This window comes from Podarcis liolepis, assembly GCF_965112155.1.
Source record: "Podarcis liolepis genome assembly, chromosome: 12".
NCBI lineage: Eukaryota > Metazoa > Chordata > Lepidosauria > Squamata > Lacertidae > Podarcis > Podarcis liolepis.
The window spans coordinates 53160867-53181869 of record NC_139563.1 but is presented as its reverse complement, the minus strand read 5'-3'; the positions used below and the strand labels follow the sequence as shown (position 1 = coordinate 53181869).

Genomic DNA, 21003 nt, shown 5'->3' with positions numbered 1-21003 from the left:
GGTCAGCAAAACTGTTTGATAGCATATAACATTCATAAAATTACAGCCAAGCAATTGTGAATTTTATTCATTGAAGGAAATGGGGCTCCTCTTGTTTATTTTCACTTACTGTGCTCAACACATGTTTATTTTTTGTTTTGCTTTTTGCTAATATTGAAAAAAGACACATCTACAGAAAGTGAACTACATATTCTGCATAAACGGACAACTTTACTGCAGGTTTGTAACACAGTGGGTTGGTTTTTTTAAACACACCTTAAAAGGTAAAGGAAGACAATAAAAGCTGCATACAGACTTTATAGGGAAACAAAGGATAGAGCTTTGCCGCCTCTCCATTATCCTCTGATTTAACACTTAAGGACCTTCTGTCACAGAACGCTAGATCTCTGTCTGAATCTCCCAATCATATTTGAGATCTGAAATTAAATCAATATACTAGGTGACTTTGGCAAGTCATTGTTTCACGATCAGGTTCAGAAGATATATAGAAAATATGTAGGCTGATGAAGACACTGGAGGAGCACCAACAACAGTGGAATTAACACCTAAGGATCATGTGGTCATTTTACATAGTCATCCCACATCACCCCAGTGTCTCTATTTGTTGCCATAGCTACTAGAGATTGTCCAGTTGCCTGTGTCCAACACCTCCAGGGACTTAAAAACATGTACTTCTACCTGGCATTATCAGCTATGAGGTAGCACACTTCCAGAAAGGCTATTTTCCCCTTTGGCCAATGTGAAACCATGAAAAAGCAGCATCTTTCACAGCAACAAGCCATATCTGATTCAGTTTATATGCTGCTCCTTTCCAGGAACTGCATCCTCAGCGTCAGTTCCAGCCAGTAACTATATCAAGGGTCAGCAAAATTTTCAGCAGGGGGCTGGTCCACGGTCCCTCAGACTTTGTGGGGGGCCGGACTATATTTTGAAGGTGGGGGGGGGGAATGAACAAATTCCTACGCCCCACAAATTAATGAATGTTAGAAGGATGTTGGATAGAAACTAAGGGGTTTCCCGTTGTAATGCTTTAGGAGATACGGAAAAAAAAGGTTTATAAATGGGTAAAAGCTTAATGGTAAGGATTTGCTGAACTAACAAATTGAAGTGGAATACAAAGAAGGGAGGTATGAGGAGGTCTGGGGAAATAAGCGTAAGGAAGATATATTATGGAAAATTATTTGTTTTTTAACTGTTTTTATGTTGTATTTTGTATTTTGTTTCTTTTTATTTTTATTTTTTTTCATTGTTATATTTTAAAAACTTTAATAAATATCTTTTTTTAAAAAAAAATCCTACGCCCCACAAATAACCCAGAGATGCATTTTAAATAAAAGGACACATTCTACTCATGTAAAAGCACGCTGATTCCTGGACTGTCCGCGGGCCCGATTTAGAAGGTGATTGGGCCAGATCTGGTTCCCGGGCCTTAATTTGCCTACCCATGAAATATATGATTAATTATGTAACCTTAACTAAGAATTCATACTTGAATATGCTTGCTGGGTTTATTTTATTGTTGTTCAGTTTCTGGATTTTGTAAAGATTACAGTTATTCTTGCCACAGCATCCCAGTCTTTCGGGTTTTTATCTGTCCTGCAAGTTATGCACATGACAGAAGACGCACACTGAAAACTACACGGAATTTTTTTTGGAGAATAATTTGTGACTACTTGGGTGGGCTTTTTTATGCACATGGGAATGGGTATCCCCTCCTCATCCAAGGCAATGGTATTTTTTTTATTGAGGCAGATGTGTGCTAGCATGTTCCCTTGCCAGTGCTGTTTCAATACGTTTGATCATTGGTTCATGTGGATTAGTTAGAACGAAAAAAGTCAAGGCAAATGAATGGGGGAAAAATATGCACATGCCAATTTCAAAATTAATTAGAATTTAATTGGCAAAGGAAGAGGAACATGCAGCAGAGCCAACTCACAGAAAAATAAAGAAACTGAACGGTTGAAATCTATTCATTCCTAGCATAGGAACAGCCTCTCTGTGGTATCTTAGGAAGGCACCATCTGCTCCCATCAGCATAGATATGACATGTCTTGATTAGATTATGGTAACATACTCTAGATGAGGTTGTATTTAAAGAGTATTTGGAAACTTCAGTTGCTTTGGAATGTGACAGCAAGAGTGTTGACATGAATGAGCCCATTTCCTGAATCACTGAATGCTAACTTACCTTCTTCAATTGTTCCCTGACCATCAGGGTCCCTTCTAACTCTACAATTCTATAATTCTATGATTGCTAATGGTCTAAACTAGAGGGGAGGAACCTGTGTCCCTCCATATGTTACTGGACCACAACTCCCATCATCCCAAATCGCAGCCCATGCTGGCTGGCAGTTAATGGAGAACGACAGCGATTGCCCAGCCCTCTTCCTAAACTGAGATTGGGATATTTAAAGGGCTACCACCTTCCTATATATGGCAGTGCTCTATGTCCCACCACCATCTGAGGCAGGGGTGTAGGCATGTGTGTGTGTGTGTGCGTGTGTGTGTGTGTGTGTGTGTATGTAGGGGGTATTTTTGTGATGGTGTCCATAGTCTGGAAGCCTTTGTCCCAGGAGGCTGATCAGGTTTTTTCCTGTTTGCTTTCAGGTAACAAGCAAACAAATAACAACCAGACCTTTATACTATATAAAATATCTATCACAATGTAGTCAATTATGAACTAAAATATTAAATAACAGTTACATTATCAGTAGATTAGTAGTTGATTAAACAGCAGAAAATCTGTGGTTTCAAAGGTGTGATTCCTGCCATCATTGGTAAAGAAGGTCTTTAACAGGAGAATTACAGTGGTGCCCCGCAAGACGAATGCCTCGCAAGACGGAAAACCCGCTAGACGAAAGAGTTTTCCGTTTTTGAGCTGCTTCGCAAGACGAATTTCCCTATGGGCTTGCTTCGCAAGACGAAAACGTCTTGCGAGTGTTCTGATTTTCCCCCACTTTCCCCCCTTTTTCTAAGCCGCTAATAGCCTTTTAGCCGCTAAGCCGCTAAGCCTTTAATAGCCGCTAATCCGCTAAACCGCTAATAGCGCTAATCCGCTAATAGGGTTGCTTCGCAAGACGAAAAAACCGCTAGACGAAGAGACTCGCGGAACGGATTATTTTCGTCTTGCGAGGCACCACTGTAAATTTTCTTTGGTAATTTTCTTAGCAGCGTTAATGCATTTATCATTGTTGCAACCAGAATGCAGGGGGGAAATAATGGACATGGCAGGTTGGTGTCTTAAATAGAGGTATTTTTGCATGCAAATCCTCCTTTGAAATTGCCAAACTTTTAACATCCCTGACAATGAAAGATAGTGCAGCAGTTAAATAAGTTTTCAAGTCCTGTTGGCCTTATTTCCAAAATGAGGTTCAGCACATGTGGTATGCAACTCACAGAAATGGAACTGAGAAATAAACCACCAAATAACAGATTTAACAGCTGATTTCTTTAGAGACACAATGTCAGTACAAAAAAAATTCAGCAGAATCTCAGCAAAACATGGCTGAATGTGGAACAACTTTATCTTTGAATTTCAAAGACTACCAAAAAGAAAAATCCTCCTCATCCTTAATAAATTATAAGCAATAATAATGTTGCATGATTCTATCATCCCATAAACAATTCTAAGACACTGATCTGTTATCCCCAGAACTCTGATTAGAACAGAAGAAAGATTTACCTTGCTATGCAAGATTGTGGGAAAGTTCCATTTCCCTTTAGCTCATAGGCATGAAAATCACTTTACATTAAGGCCTTTTCAAGCAAAGGATCAGCTGGGACAATTTCATTACAAGCTTGAAGCAAACTGTGTAGCACATTTTATAAATTTAAAATTGTCTGAAACCAATGGCCGCTACTTTATTATTATCAACTTCCATCATTTAACATACTTTGGCTTTAAGTAAATCCTAGTACAGTGGTACCTCGGGTTACAGATGCTTCAGGTTACAGACTCCGCTAACCCAGAAAGAGTACCTCAGGTTAAGAACTTTGCTTCAGGATGAGAACAGAAATCACATGGCAGTGGCGCAGCGGCAGCAGGAGGCCCCATTAGCTAAAGTGGTGCTTCAGGTTAAGTGCAGTTTCAGGTTAAGAACGGACCTTAACCCGAGGTACCACTGTACAGTATAATTGCACTGATATATTAACATGCATGGCAATAAGGTAACAATTGTTTAGCCACCCACATGCCGTTACGAAGCCGTATAAGCAAGTGCTTTGAAGCTCAGTGAAGCATATTTAGCATGTTATGAATCAATGTTAATTTGGATGATATTTATTGTGCTCCTACAGGGCCTCCTGACCTCATCTTTTCAGCAGTGACATCCTCAATTGCAACCTCGGAAGACCCTACGAAATGGATAATCTACAACGGCATTGCATGAGATGAAGCAGGCGGTGGGGGCTGCTGCTAGAAGGGAAATGAACATGCACATAGCTGGCCATAACTAGATCCTGGCCATAACTTTCTTTAATGTGCAGAAGTGGACAGCACAGACTCGCCACTGACAACTTGTTCGAGGGAAATATAATGCTTAGCAACTGTTTGTAAAATTAAAGCCCAGAGTCCAGTTTCTAGAAGAGACTGCCACAGGTGTGAGTTTAAAGAGTGCACACTTGCTTGCTTGCTTGCTTGCTCCCTTCCTTACTTTACCCCACTTTCACTTCCTCCTCTAGCCTGCCTTCTGAATGGGAAGCATCAGGAATATGAAAGACGAGATAAATTTTGCTGGCAGGTATTCAACAGCAATAATCAAAAACAGTATTTGCAAGGGAGGAAACAACTGCTTTCTTTACTCCTGAAATACTACTACAGTATAGAATATTTGAAGCTGGTGAACAAATAAATAAGGAATCTAACTCTCCAACTGCCAAATCTTCCTCTACTGAATCATTACAGACATTCACGTAATGCCCTCTCACCACTAAGAGCAAAGACTTAAGTCAAGGGCAAGTCCTGCTCTGTGTATACAGTGGTACCTCGGGTTACATACGCTTCAGGTTACATATGCTTCAGGTTACAGACTCCGCTAACCCAGAAATAGTACCTCGGGTTAAGAACTTTGCTTCAGGATGAGAACAGAAATCGGGCTCCGGCAGAGCGGCGGCAGCAGGAGGCCCCATTAGCTAAAGTGGTGCTTCAGGTTAAGAACAGTTTCAGGTTAAGAACGGACCTCCGGAACGAATTAAGTACTTAACCCGAGGTACCACTGTACCTTGTTCGTAGCTACTTTGCACATGATGACAGTACAATTATGTAGCTGCCTTCAAATATAAATATTTTAAACAAATGAGCAATTGTTCTTTCTTATTTATTTATGTATGTATGTATGTATGTATGTATGTATGTATGTATGTATTGCTTTATTTATTCAACAAATTCACAGGCTATTTTTTAAGAAAAACCTCCGCAAAGCAGCTCACAAATAACACGTCAAAACATAACTGATAAGATAAAATGTAACCGCTTAAAACATCTACTTCATAATCCTACTAAAAAGTAAATGTGAACATTATCCAGCATAACCTGTATATGCAAAAAGCAGACCAGAGTAATATTTCTACAACCCAGTTTACAGTTAGCCACTGAAGGATACAGTAAAAAAAAGGTCGGGGGGATTTAAGGCCTATCTATAATTAATTATCAAGGGATGGGGCCAGCTAGATTTCAGGTGGGATCAAATTTCTTTGCTTTCTGATAGCAAGTTCTCTCCAAGAAAGAGTTCAATTGTAAAATTCTTGCTTCAGGAGGAATAAATAAATAAATCACTTGTTTTCAAATAACAGTAGTGGGGGAAACCTGAAATATATGCTTTTCAATACTAGTATTATTAGTTTAGGTTGCAATTTGTTATTTCAGTTATAAATTCACATAAACAATGCAACTTGGAATATTCCAGCAATGCCAGCCTTTTGCCCAGTAGTAGCTTTTTAGCAGTTAATAATAATAGCAACATATCAGAAATCAAACTATTCTTTTCTGACACACGAGTGCAACTCCAGATGACCTCAGTTTATCAGAGGGCAGAATTTGATTGGCAAGCCATGTTTGAACTCTGCTACTAAGCACAAGGCCCAGCTGTCCCGTTATAAATGCCATCGACTTTGCCAGCAAGCACATTTTTATAGAAGATCTTTAACAACTATAGTCTTTTTGTATTAAAAGCAGATGAAGTGACATCTTCTAACAGTTCACTGTTTGATTCAAATCAACAGACTGACCTGAAAGGCAAAATGTGGCAGAGGTTCCAATTTCAATTCTACCAGGAAACAAGAGAAACTCATTGTTTTTCTTCAGTTTGTAACAGAATAGACTATTATGCCACGGTACAACTCATAATGAGGTGTTTGAGAGGATAAAATTGTTGGTCACTGCAACCTTGGAAGGCCCCCCCAATAGGCCAAAAATGTTCCATGGAAAGTTCCGAAAATAGTTGCTTCTCAATAACTACCAATTTAAAATATATTTCACCAAAACACAGCCATACGTTTTCTGCAGCGCTCTTTTAATGTACACTGCTGCATTTCATATTTTTAGGCAAAGGAACTAACTCTTTATTTTCTGTGACTTCAGAAAACCAACAAAAGCACAGGCGGAAAAGTAAAAGTAAATGGCAACTGATCTGATGGAGTTTTTAAAATGTCATTTTCAAAGTGTTCAAGATTAGCTCAGATTCTCTTGCTTAGAACTAGTACTTCCCGGGGGCTTTAGTTTAACTTTCTTATGGTCATCTATCAGTATGCTTTTAGTCTTAATACTGAGTCTATAAAATCAAAGAAGTGTGTGACATATAATGTATTATTCCGTAGTGTTCTCACTCCACAGATATGCCTTGCCCAAAGTGGCTGGGGCAACCCAGTCAGAACGGTGGGATAATAATAATAATAATAATAATAATAATAATAATAATAATAATACAGTGGTGTCCCGCAAGACGAATGCCTCGAAAGATGGAAAACTCGCTAGACGAAAGAGTTTTCCATTTTGGAGGTGCTTCGCAAAACGAATTTCCTATGGGCTTGCTTCGCAAGACGACAATGTCTTGCGAGTTCCTGCTGGTTTTTTTTCCTCCCCCCCCTTTTTCTAAGCCGCTAAGCCGCTTATCAGCTGATCTGATCAGCAGATAAGTCGCTAAAAGCCGCTAATAGCGCTAATCCGCTAATCCGTCAATGGGCTTGCTTCGCAAGACGAAAAAACCGCTAGACAAAGAGAATCACAGAACGGATTCTTTTCGTCTTGCGAGGCACCACTGTAATAATAATAATAATAATAATAATAATAATAATAATAATGGTATAGGACAACTGTATTTTCATTGGACAAATGTTGGAGGGTATGCAGTCAGAGATAACAATACTGAGCTTGGTGGAGCAGTGGTCTGACACAGTGTAAGATAGCTTCCTGTGTTTCTAACTATTACTGAGGCCAAGCAATACACATTATTTAAAATTGCCAGCACGTTTGCAGATATAAGCATGGTCCGGTACGGATGGGAAAGAGATTTGTCTGGATTCACACTTTCCAAGGCAGCACGTGAACCAAAAAAGCATCTACCCTTCAAAAGGCGCACTTTTGAAATTTTGTAATGCATTTCTCCAATAAAGAAAATGCACAGCTGCATGTATTAGAGGAAAACTGTGTGCAAAAATGCATGTATTAGTGAAAATAACTTACAAAAATGAGTCGTGCCTGGGGGACAAGCAGGGTATGTATGTAGGTATATATGTAGGCATGTAAAAGTAAGTAAGTACCGTATTTTTCACTCTATAAGACGCACCAGACCATAAGATGCACCTAGTTTTTGGAGGAGGAAAACAAGAAAAAAATATTCTGAATCTCAGAAGCCAGAACAACAAGAGGGATCGCTGCGCAGCAAAAGCAGTGATCCCTCTTGCTGTTCTGGCTTCTGGGGTAGCTGCGCAGCCTGCATTCGCTCCATAAGACGTACACACATTTCCCCTTACTTTTTAGGAGGGGAAAAGTGAGTCTTATAGAGCAAAAAATACGGTAAGTAGTTGTTATTTGTATACCACCCTTCAGGCTATATGGGGTGTTAGGGGAGGGGTAGTGCATCTGCCTTGGGACAGTTCTGCTCAAGATCAGCCAGTGAGGTTCATGGCTGAAAGATTATTTGAATCTGGATGTCCAATCAAAATACAATGCTCTAAAAACATTGGTAAAGTTCCACACTGAAATTCTTAATTCAGCTCACTAACTGTAATCTAAGGCAACAAATGCTTTTAGGTAACCAAGGTTGGAAATTAGATCAAGGGTAGCCACACTTCAGTTAGGAATTGTTAAGAAGTGTCCTCTTGTTTTAAAATGTTATATATTTTATCTTTTCTATTTGCTGTTTTAGAGCTTACTGCTCTCTGCTTTGGAGCTATGACATATTAAAAACATTTTTTTAAAATATGAAGTCTTGTTATTTCAATAGAAATTTAGTTTAGTTTACACAGCAAAAAGATATCACATTTGTTTATAACTTTTAAATCACTGTGCATATTACATACTTTGTTACTATAACCAGTCATTTTAGAAAACATAACAGATTTATGAAGTTTCTTCCTTATAAATACACTTTTTCCTGTGGTTTTAGGGAATTGGTTTGTGCACCAGGTGCAGTGGGATTACATCTGACCACATATGCCTAAGAAAACAAACTGTACAGAAAATAAAGTACAGTGACAAATATGGTCATCAGTGAAAAATACTATTTGCCCATTATTTTCACCAACAGCTGACATCAACACGATTAATCATTTTTGACTACTTATACTTTAGCTGTACATATTAAAATTTAATGATTTCAGTGCAAGGAGCCAGCAGTACGATTCCATAGACCAAGGCATTAATGCGTTGATCTCAATTGTACTTAGAGGAAGGGAGTTGGAATGGTAGGGCTGCCAGCTACATTTCGCAGTCCAAACCAACCAGTGAGTCCCAAGTCTCCAGTGGGATTCTAAAAAATTCATTATGCATTACTTTTCCTCTTTAAATTACTATTATTATTTTTCTAAGTGATTGCTGTTATCTTTAATGCTTCGTTTCCTTCATTGTCTAGTGCTTGATAGATGCAACATCAACTAAGCAATGGAGTGTTTTCTCAATAAGCAAATAGATGTCTTTCTACCATGTAGCATGCTTATTCATCTTACTACCCCTTTCGGCATTTTACTCAGGGGAATATAAATATGCAAGGGATGTAACAGACTACATCTAGCAACTCGAATTGTATTAACTAGTGCATGTAGATTGAAACTTACATCTTCAAAATTAACATTTGCATTGGTGCAGGCTAGTGTAATGACGTTAGACTTGGCCCTGGGTTCAGGTCTTAGCTCTGCTGTAATAGTATACAGAATACCTGTGCTTGGCCTATTGCTCAATATCCAAAAAAACAAAGTGCTGCACCAACAAGCACAGAAAAACCCCTCTGCAGCGCCACAAATTCAACTTAATGGTGTAATATTGGAAAGTGTCAATAACTTCTCCTATCTGGGCAGTTATCTGATGCCGAAATCCAGCACTGCCTGAGCTCTGAGAGTGCAGCTTTCTCCCAATCGAAGTGTAGAATGTTTGAGGACCAGGACATTTACAAGGAAACCAAAATGCTTGTTTACAAAGCTATCGTACTACCAACCTTACTGTTTGCTTATGAAACACGGACCACTTATAAACGCCATCTCCAACTCCTTGAAAGATTCCATCAACAGTGTCTCTGGAAATTTTTACACACCACTTGGGAAGACAGGCAAACTAATGCCAGTGTACTGGAAGAAGCAATGGTCATCACTGTCAAGGCAATGGTTCTTCAACATCAACTTCGTTGGACTGGTCATGCTGTTTGGATGTCTGATTATCATATTCCAAAGCAAGTACTCTATTTCAAACTTAAAACTGGAATGTGCCATGCTGGTGGTCAACAAAAGAGGTTTAAAGGCAAATCTAAAAAAATGTAGTATAAACACCGACAACTGGGGAACACTGGCCTGCAAGCGTTCCAATTGGAGAACAGCCTTTACCAAAAGTGTCATGGGCTTTGAAGACACGGGAACTCAGGGCGAAAGGGAGAAACGTGCTAAGAGGAAGGCACGCTTGGCAAACCTCACCATGACCAATTCCTGCCCAGAAACTGTGGATCCAGAATTGGCCTCCAAAGTCACTTAGGGACTCACTGTTAAAACTGTGTTCATAGAAGACAATCTTGCTCGGCTACGAGTGATCGCCAAATAAGACTAATATAATTTGATATTACCATATGAGACAAATGAAGCTATAGGACGTAGGGCACAATCCCTAAACACTGTAAAGCCACTTGGTCATGGGCAGGTCAACATAGCAATGTACAGCTCCAAAATATGTCTAGGAGGATTCACTGCATGGTTGGGGAAATGTAGAATTGTGCCAGCACAGAACTTTTGCGGTTCTTGTTGTTAATCACCAAAACATTTACATAACCTCAACTAACTTTCCAGGGGGCAAATGCAGACACTCAAGTCTCTCCATTTGGCCTGTGAGACTCTTCCCAGAACACATCCCCTCCTTTCCACATTCCCTCTCCGCAGGCCATTTCCCTCATCCCCACCCCAGCTTTGCACTCTACTTCCATGTTTTTGCTTGACTGGAATATGTATTTAAACGCTGATGAGACACAATCATCCTGATTTGAGCAGGCCCTCCCAGAATTACAGAAGCCATTCTGGCTTCTGATTGGATCCCGGAATGCCCCATTGTTTGGTCTTGCGCTCTTGCGCAAGTCAGCTAACTCGCACCACAGCACTGTACCAAAAGACAGCTACATCCTACAACAGCTTGGGACCAAAAAATGAGTGTCCCAATTTTTATCAGCGGCATGTTGGAGGGTGTGATAATGCCTCTGGCTTGCCTGAATGGAGGACAGAGAGCTGTGTATGAAGAGTGTGTGTAGAAACTAGCCTACTATTAAACTTAGCACAAGTCTTAGCATAAGACTTTCCCGCTAAACAGCTACACGATGGTCAAACACATTTAAAAATAAGAATTCAAGTCCTTCCTATATCTCCATCCGCTGGACAAATTATGTAAGTAAAGAACTTTGTTATTTTTAAATTACATTTGAAAGACTCACTTTGTGCCCAGTGCTGCTCACATACGTAACAAAGCAGCAAAATTTTAAAAAGCAAACAGTAAGGCTGCTTGGGGAACAAGGATGCTCCAAAAGCCTGGCTCTGTGCATCCTCAGAACTGATGTATGATATCTGCTGCAATGGCTGTGCCAGACAGGCCTCAGAACAAAATGTGGAGTACAAGCATTCCACATGGGGTTGGGTTTCAAGTAGTCCATTAAGTCACATCGTTTTTCTGCTTAGAAACACAGAGGAGTCGAATCTTTGCCATAGGAAGACTTCTGGAGTAGGATTGGCGGGTTGGAGGAGACAGCTGATTGCCAGAACGGTTTGCAGAGCTTCTCTGAGTTCAAACAGATTTACTATAAAAGGTGGGAGTTGGCGGGGAGGGGGAGTGTGTAGCATTGAGGGGGGGTTAAAAAAAGAGTGCTTGGCATTTTCCTTGGGAGGCCTAGGCTCCTCCAGTAGCCCTAGTGGACCACCTTCTACCGTATGCCCCACAGTGCATTGTTAAACTATGGAATACACTTCTACGGAAGGCAGCAATAGACACCAACTTGGATGGCTCTAAGAGAGAATTAGGCAAAGTACAGTCTGGAGGAATTTTAACTTGCTGCAGCTGTAAGGTGTTTATTTTATGGTTGTATTTGCTGAACCATTTTGCATTTTATATTTTTGCTTTATGGTTTCTGCATGTCAATAAACAACAGCTCAGTGATGACACACAGACCAGTAGTGGCTGTGTGAGAAACGTGGAAAATCAGAGCGAAAGGGTCAGCAAAATTACCACCTTTTTTCCGCATGGAGGAAAACTCCTTTGTTTTAAGGGAGTTACATTCCAAAATAAGCCAATACAACATACAATGTGGTCTGTAAAGGCATCACACTTTATCAAACATGCCCCAATATCCTTCCCTAAAGAGCTTCTCCTACTGTTCTGGCTATGAGAGGTGTCCTTCCTACCTCTGATTGCTTTGATTAACTGTCCTTAACAAAGTTTTGCCTGCCATGTGATGTGCATCAGAGCTGCCTTTGCATTTTATGCTCTAACTTTCTTCAGAAGTGTCCAATTAATTTTTTAAAAAAAATGCAAACTAAGAGTCTGGGGTCCCAGCTGGCCTTAGGCCTCTCAAAATCGAACCCCTTCTGTCAGCAGCCCTGCCACCCCCCTTTTCAAGTTGGACTTGGTTTTCTGCCACATTTGTTTTTCAAACCCAGTCGTCATGAAATTCACATCTAAAAGGAATCTGGAGAAGGGCCGAACAAGTATGTGATTCCCTGACTATTGCACGTTTGAGAAGCCTCGATTAAGATTCTGTGGCTTTGCAATACCAGTTTTCAGAACCTCTTATTAAGATGTAATGTAAAGGAAACGGTTGCATAATTCTACCCTCAAACTCTTACACAGGTGCAGTACTATTATAATGGCAAATCCAATAATAACCTTGAATATATTATACTGTATTAGTAGAAAAACTCTGATCGTACTGGGACAGCTTACTTGGGAAAGTGTAGCCGGTTGGTGTGTTTTATCAGCAATGCATGAGACGGCCACCTCTGTGGCAGGTTAGATCATCACCTCTTTTTTGTATTCTGCTAGCATGAAGATTTCTATTTCAACAAGCCTTTGATTTTACTGCTCTTTAAATTAGTACATGTTAGACCTCTCCATTCTGAAGGAAATCAGCCCTGAGTGCTCACTGGAAGGACAGATTGTGAAGCTGAGGCTCCAATACTTTGGCCACCTCATGAGAAGAGAAGACTCCCTGGAAAAAAACCCTGATGCTGGGAAAGATGGAAGGCACAAGGAGAAGGGGACGACAGAGGACGAGATGGTTGGACAGTGTTCTCGAAGCTACCAGCATGAGTTTGACCAAACTGCGGGAGGCAGTGGAAGACAGAAGTGCCTGGCGTGCTCTGGTCCATGGGGTCACGAAGAGTCGGACACGTCTAAACAACTAAACAACAACAAAGCATGAAGATTTCTATTTCAACAAGCCTTTGATTTTACTGCTCTTTAAATTAGTACATGTTAGATCAGGTTCTCTTGTTTGATGCTGTTTTGGGGGAGTTATTGCTATGTATCTTTTTCTTTCTGGTAACTGAATTGTTACTGTATTAGAAGCTTTACTATGAAAATAAATAAAACTAAATCAGTATACCATTCCTTCTAGCTCATTTCTCTCCGACCTTGTGTTGTGCACTTGCCCACAGGCATGTGGCAACAGTAATAAGCTCCACCAGGCCTTTCCTATCAAGCATCCCTTGCCACCGTTTATATTCAGCTTCTGACCCAAGGTTAATTTTGCACAGGGCTCTCCTCCTCACCCACAACCTCCCTTATCATTCCCCTCACCCTTCATTACTCATACATAAAATTACCCCTTAAGCTCTTTGGAGGCAAGAACCATATGGTCTAATATAATGAAGTGCTTGGTGCTCACATGCTGATGGCACTAAAAACCACCATGACCTTATTAATGCTACATGAATATCTACAGAACAAAATCTGGACTAAGTCTCGCAATTACTTTAACAGGCAACAAGACACCCCCCAAGAGTTTTGCAAAATATATTCTAATGTTTCTGCCCCAACGTTTTCCAATCATTACCCGGGGGCACTAGAAGGCTTCGTCGTGTGTTGAAAGATATATGCCAAGTTCAATACCCGTAATCATAACATTAAATTTCAAGTATTTGGAAACAGTTGCTGCAGGAGTGCATGTTGGAGAGAAATTGCATCATCTTTCAGTGTCTTAAGTTTTAAAACATGTCCATTACAAATAAAGCATTTTACAAACCCTCAAAGCAAATACTCCGAAAGTAAGATTTAATTTGCCGAACTCTTGCAGAACTTCCATGTGTGAGAGATGTTTTTGGTGGTGCCCTCAGAAAAATTATGCTAAAGTTTTCAACACAGCACTGAACACTAGATGAAGAAAGTTCTGAAATGAATAAATAAAACCCCTTCCATCTTAAAAATTAAAGTTTCTAGTCTGATCTATGAATTCTAAGATTAATTAATTGTATCTGCTAAAAAAAAAGGTGTTATGACAGGAGAGATGGAGAGATGGATTCAGATTGCAATAATTTTCTTAAGCACTTTGGATAATGTAAATATTTGACCTGGTCATTCAACTAGTGTGCAAATTCAATTCACACATTGTCTGGCTTATTTCTTCCTGGCCCAGGAGGTAAAAAATGTAGCTATAGCTACTTAGAGAACATTTAGCTGTGAGCAGAGCAAGACCTAGTCTATTTCTACCTGGCCTGGGACGTCTGGTCCTCAATCCTCTCCAGCTACAGAGGCTGCTCTGTTTGATTTTGCAAGACTTATTCCAGATTTTGATCTGTAGATATTGGCTCCTGCTGCAGGTGCAAGGCCTGATCCTGAAACTCTAGCTGGCTTTTTTCAACCTGGCCTAGAAGAGTAGAGTCCTGACTGACTCCAGCTACGAAAGCTGCTCTGGCTGTTCAAATGAGAATATATTTTATATGTTCAGTGAAATGTTAATGTTTGTTTGCCAATAGAAAATACTATATTTAATAGAAAATACTATGTTTAGAAATGCACAATATATTTACAACAGTGGCTCTGAGGTACATATTTTCAATACGTACATATTGTACATATATAATTAATATATTTGTTTACTGAGCTTGTGAACAGCTTTTTAAACCTAGTGGACAAAATGCTAAACATGAACCTGGGAGTGCTGGGGTTCAAATTTCCCCTTTGCTATAAATTCAGAGACTAGCATTCACACCTAATTCTCACATTATACCTACTTCACAAGGTGAGAGAAAATAGGATTGTTCAGAATTCTGTAATGTGAATTCTTAACACCAGCCCTTGTTTTCCTTATACAGTGAGATACCAGAAGCGGTGTAAAAAACTGCAACACATTAGAAGGCTTACAAAGCAAATAAATATAAGATTAGTTGCATTAATTACAAGAAAATATGAGGAAAGTTCACTCATAGAGTGACAGGAAGCTGAATGCAGAATAATGTTTTGGAAGACAGAAAAATCCAGGTCAATAAATTTTTAAATAGGATTTCACTGTCTGAAGGATTCAATGTATGTTTGTAAATGAATTACTCAGTTCAGTAGGATTCTAATCTAATAACTGTTTCAGTGAAAGCCTCATTCATAAACTTCCATATACTAATGATCAATGGATTGGTTTTATACGGTAGTCTTTGAACATGTGTTCAAATATGCTTCTTCTAGGATTTAAAATTTGATGGGTCAATACATCTATTTATTTATTTTAGATAATATGGCTATAGTGAGAAAATCTATAAATAACACCCACTGGAGCACACTGCATATATTCTTAGGAGAAGAATTTCAAGGCATGATTTATGACACTGGTCCCAATTAGCCAAGTATAGCCAAGCCATGAACCCTCAACTTTTGAAAATGTCAATATCTCTGTGGTAGTTTTTATTATGTGAATGGTGCCACCGTACCCTCCAGAGCAAACCCAGGGTGCGCATCTTCCAGGCCATGCTCCTGTGTGAGTCACGTGACCCATGCGACTCCGTGTCAAAACTTGGAAAGCCTCCCTAATTGTGTTTGCAAAAAGCAGCTATCCAAACACATCTAAAAGCTGCCATATACTGCATGCAGCTTACAAAATATAAAAAGAAGCAACCAAAATATACTACTAAAAATACTTACAGAATTCATTCACTGAACTTAACCTTAAAAAAGTTTTGCCCACCCACAAGGAGTCATCAGGGTGGTCTAAACCACGTTTCAGCAAAGCCTATACAGTCTTGACCCATACTAATGATTGGCGGAGTTCCTCAAACCCCTTTACTTCCGTCCTAAGCCAGCTGTTTAAGATGATGCCAAAGGCAACACAGTATAAAACACATTTTGATGTGACTTGTAGATCTTTATCATTACATTCATAGAATGGCTTCTGAACATCTTTCACTCCTCTCCTACTAATTATACTAAACTGGCCTTCAAAGTGTCATAAACTACATTGCAAAAGTAATTTTTGCAAAGCCGATCCCAGCATGACTAAGAAAACTGAATGGAACTGAGCAAAGAGTATAATGGAAACTGTCCATTTACCCAGAAGGCACACTGCGATTTATTAACACTTTTCTTCCAGTAAGTTCATACTTATTTACATATATAGAACCTTAACATTAATATCTACATTACCCACGCCCACTTGAACCGGAAAAGACACCACAAGTACTAAATGACATTGGATGGGATCCAAATAGCTCATAAGATTCATTTAAGGGGCTTGTGTTAAGCCAGTAAAATTTTTGATACTCCCCCCCCCTTTGTCCAGCAGACCTCCCCCTTCCAATGCCAAATCACATACTACTTTTGAAACTCCCTTCAGTTTTAAAAGTATTTTACTATCTGGTATGAGGAGAGTGATGTTGCTTCTATTGAAGAAACAAGACGAAACCCTCTTGAGCTTATCTTAAGTCTAATTAAGTCTATCATACTTTCCCCCCCCCAAACTCCCCCCCCCCAAACTGACCTCTGTCAGCTATGTCCAGGTCAGTTTATTTTGGATTTAGCTGCCCTCTTGCAGGGCATAATAGCCACATACTAGGAAAACATAGCGCATGAAATGGGCAATAAAGTAAAAACATAATAACATTAATCAGGTTCTGCCACTGTGATGAGTGACTCATAAGGTCATAGCCCTAAAGCATTATGTGAGAAATAAGTAACTACATAGCAACTTAGTCAATGTCAGAGTTTATTTATATTTGCAATGCCGTCTAAAACTGACTAAAAGATTAAAAGCCTATTAAATAAAATTTATATATATGTAATGGTTTGGATTGTGAATGGGAAGTGTGTGTGTGTGTGTGTGTGTGTGTGTGTGCGCTTTTCCACACATACCAAAACAAACATGATTTGTAGTCTTATTCTTGCTACCTATAAATGTTTGCATTTAATATTACTCTCACTTCATCCTTTAGTCAAGGTGATTTTCAGAATCCTAAATAGGAAACAACCCAACCATAAGATAAATTAAAATTTAAACACACAAACAGCAATATTAAAGGAACGAGTGGTTGCACAAACTATTTTAAACTACAGGCATTTCCCCCCTAGAAGTGTGTGTGTGCACTGAGGCACTTTCTTGCAAAGATCCTTCAAAGGTTTGGGGGAAATGACTGCAAAGGTGCTCTTCCCAGCTACAACTGATCTTCTTCTTTAAAAGCAGGGCTTTGGGACAGGCCAGTCCAACATCACCCTAACCAGTGAAGGGATTCATTAGGAACAACTTAATTTCTTTTAGTTCTTTCCTCCAAAATCAACTTTAAAAGCACTTAGAACAAAAAAATACAACATCAATCCTTCTGAAATTTGGTATCCGTCTTACCTAAGGGCATCTCTATGATGCGTATATGCTCTTTTCATATAAACTGACCATACAAATTCATCCCTTTTTAACCACCCCAAAACTTGCAGAGAAATGACTGCAACTTTCTTATGAAATTTGGCAGCATTCATCCTCCTCAGAGGATAAAGGACTAGCATGCTTGCGAATTTCATTTAATTATTTCAAAAAATAAAGCAAAAAAGTTAAAGATGGTTCCAGGGCAGGAAGGGAATGAAATCTCAGAAGCACTTCTGATGGAATCAGGCTGTTTCTAAAGCACCAAATCAGGGTACAAACTGAATCTTGCAATTGGTGTACACCACTAGTTCCTTACTAACCTGAAGAGACTAACAAAAATGCAACGGAAACAAGGGAGAGAGCTAGCTGGGGTTGGAGCAATCTTGTGAAGACGCTACAAATGTCGAACAGACTGAACAAAGCTTGGAAAGTAAGGAGCAGATCCAGGAAGAATAAATAAAGTGGTCTCTTGGAAATACAAGCTTAAAAGACTTATCCTGAGAGAAGAGGTCTCCTAAGAGTAAAGGTAAGCTAGACTCAGTCCAAGGCTGGAGGAGAAAGAATGTTTTGGATACATTAAATAATTCCAGGTAGAACAGTTCATGTTTTCCATCACAGGATAATTAAGGCAGTCTTAGGAAATAAAGGGATGCGGGTGGTGCTGTGGGTTAAACCACAGAGCCTAGGGCTTGCCGATCAGAAGGTTGGCGGTTCGAATCCCCGCAACGGAGTGCGCTCCCGTTGCTCAGTCCCTGCCCCTGCCAACCTGGCAGTTCAAAAGCACGTTAAAGTGCAAGTAGATAAATAGGTACCGCTCCGGCAGGAAGGTAAACGGTGTTTCCATGCACTGCTCTGGTTCACCAGAAGCGGCTTAGTCATGCTGACCACATGACAGAGCAGCTGTACGCTGGCTCCCTCGGCCAGTAAAGTGAGATGAGCGCCGCAACCCCAGAGTCGGCCACGACTGGACCTAATGGTCAGGGGTCCCTTTACTTTACCTTTTAGGAAATAGAGGTGAGGGCTTGAGCCAATCAAAACAAGGTTCCATGTCCTGACCATATCTCGAACTTGAGTGCTCAGTGCAGAACAATGGAGAGGAGGATCCTATCCTTAAGAGGATGGTTGATTAGGTTTCCAGTGCAAGTAGTGCCATTTGGAAGGCGGCTTTTGTTTTCACCAGGGCTAATTGATGACCAAATAGAAATGTATGCTCATGTTGGCCACTGGGAAATAGATCAAGTGAAGGGTTAGTTATCTGCTATTCAGAGTTGCCCCGCCCAGACACTGAGTGGTAAGTATGTCTCCTATTAATGACAGCTATTGTATTGTATTGCTTTTTCTGTTGTGCTTAAAAGAGTGAATATAAAGGAGAAAAGGAATTGGGGAATGGTTACGGCACCAGCTGAACCAAGTACCTCAGTTACGCCATTAATAATGAGCAAGCTCATATCTTCAAGAACATTGGGATTCCCATTTATGTTACTTTCACCTTGCAGAGATTCAGTATGAGCCTGCTGAATCACACTTAAACTATAGCAATCTCAGGTTCATAGAGAGCAACTCCTGGCTGCTAGCCGGAGAAAGAGAGCTGGGCATCATCAGTATATTGATCACACAGTGCCCTTGATGGTTTCTCTCCACGGTTTCATAATGATACTGAAAAGTATCAGCCACACTATCAATCAGCAGTGAACACATTTTGATCTCCTAAGGCTACTTTCTGAGTTTGCTTTGAAAGGAAGTTGGGGGGCTAACCCTTATCTCTCCATCCATTGTTCAAGACAGCGGAATACATTGCTGTAGACCACAATATCAAAACCTGGTGAGAAGTTCAGAAGAATCAACAGGGGAAAACTCCCCTAGCCTATTTTCAGAATCTAACCTTAGCGCAGTTCCACTAAAGTTTACATATCAAGCCATGAATCACTCTTTTCTGCCAGCCCCTACTAGATGTGCCCACATATTGTATCAGATAAGTAAAACAATAAAGGTTTGGGAAGACATTAAAGAAAAGTAATGTGGATAGATTCCTTGCATTTGCTCTCTTAAGGCAGAAAACAGTTTCAGGAAGAAAACAGTTTGAAGAAATTCAGGGAGATCATTATAACAGGCTCCAAAACCCCAGTTGGGTGCATAAATGGAACTCCAAAAAGAAGAAATTCATGTCTTTGTCCACCTTTCAACTGAACTTAGCGGTTAGCTTGAAGGCAGCACAAAATGATCATCTGGGGTACATTAACTTCTGTATTAGTCTATTTATGTTCCTGAAATATGGCAGCCAGTGATCGAGTTTAGACAAACGTTAGCCGAAAATGGTTTTATTCTCTAATCCACTTTTTATTGGTTAGAAGGAAAACATAATGGATCATATTTAATGCTACAGCAAAGAAATACATACCATTCTAAAAATATTTGGCATCAAAATTGCACTAGCATATTTACTCAGTGGTTACACTGGAATTTCTGAGGGGGAGAGGAAAGTCATTTCTCTTGACTATGACAATTTTAATAGGAAACTTAAACAGCAAACCTAACCAAAGTTACATTCCTTTATTTCTGAACTAGGATGCACACAAATGTATATCAAATTGCTTACCTGCTGGAATCATTGTTTGCTGAGAGTCAAAGTCTGTATTTAGAGACATCCGACCCCCTTTGGCCAATCTATCGTAGAGCAAGGTTATGTGTTTCTTCAGTTTATTAGTGTCCTTGGGGATACACAGCTGATTGGTAAGTGTCAGTGCGTGGTCTTTCGAACTCTTGGACAAACACGTTTTCAACAAGTGAGAGACAGACGCATCCACAATTTCTTCCCAGCCCTGAAAGAGAAAAATATTTCTAAATTAAATGAAAAACATGCACTTTACTCCGGTAAAGAATGCACTAAGAAGATTAAACAAAAAAAAATTAAAGGAAAAGGTTTAAATTATGATACTGAAATGGGCTTAAACGATTTACTAAACATATTTGTAAAATGAAAACAAGCAGCAAGAAAAAACTAAGGATTCTAAATATAAAGAAATGAACTAAATATACAGAATAGTTAATGTTAAAAGTGAGAGTATTTAACAATAATAGATTAAATAGGTTTGGTTTTCCAGTTTTTCTGGTACAGTAACTTTTCAGTTCTTCATACTGGTTTTCTTTCCACACAAAATAGCTCCTTAAACGACAACAAAATGCAGTTTTGAAATGGTTGTGTTCTATCTTTCTTATTTTTAAGAAATTAGCATGTGTGACTGAGACCAAGCACATATACTTCTTATACCACGAGCCACTGGAAACTGCTAGTTGGTTCCCTGGACATGAACTGAGTTCCATACACATTTCACACATATTTGAAATTCCTTCACAGAGAGACTCCAGCATGAAATTGCTGAATTAGAATCAACAAGATTTTGACTGTTTGGGTTTGAAGAGAGACAACAGTTTCCTGTGCCACTACAGCTATTCAGGATTAACACAACAAATCTGCAATGGATGTATTATCACCAAT

The 21003-nt window shown here is 39.5% G+C and overlaps 1 protein-coding gene across 5 annotated transcripts in view; it reads right to left on the bottom strand.

The window, feature by feature from the left end:
• BBS9 (Bardet-Biedl syndrome 9) overlaps positions 1-21003 on the bottom strand; it is a 222502-nt gene that overhangs the window by 102861 nt on the left and 98638 nt on the right. For all 5 annotated transcript variants that reach the window (XM_083468777.1, XM_083468776.1, XM_083468774.1 and 2 more), the window contains one exon: positions 20104-20326. In XM_083468777.1, coding sequence (XP_083324903.1) covers positions 20104-20326 — 223 coding nt within the window. The remainder of the gene's footprint in view (positions 1-20103; positions 20327-21003) is intronic.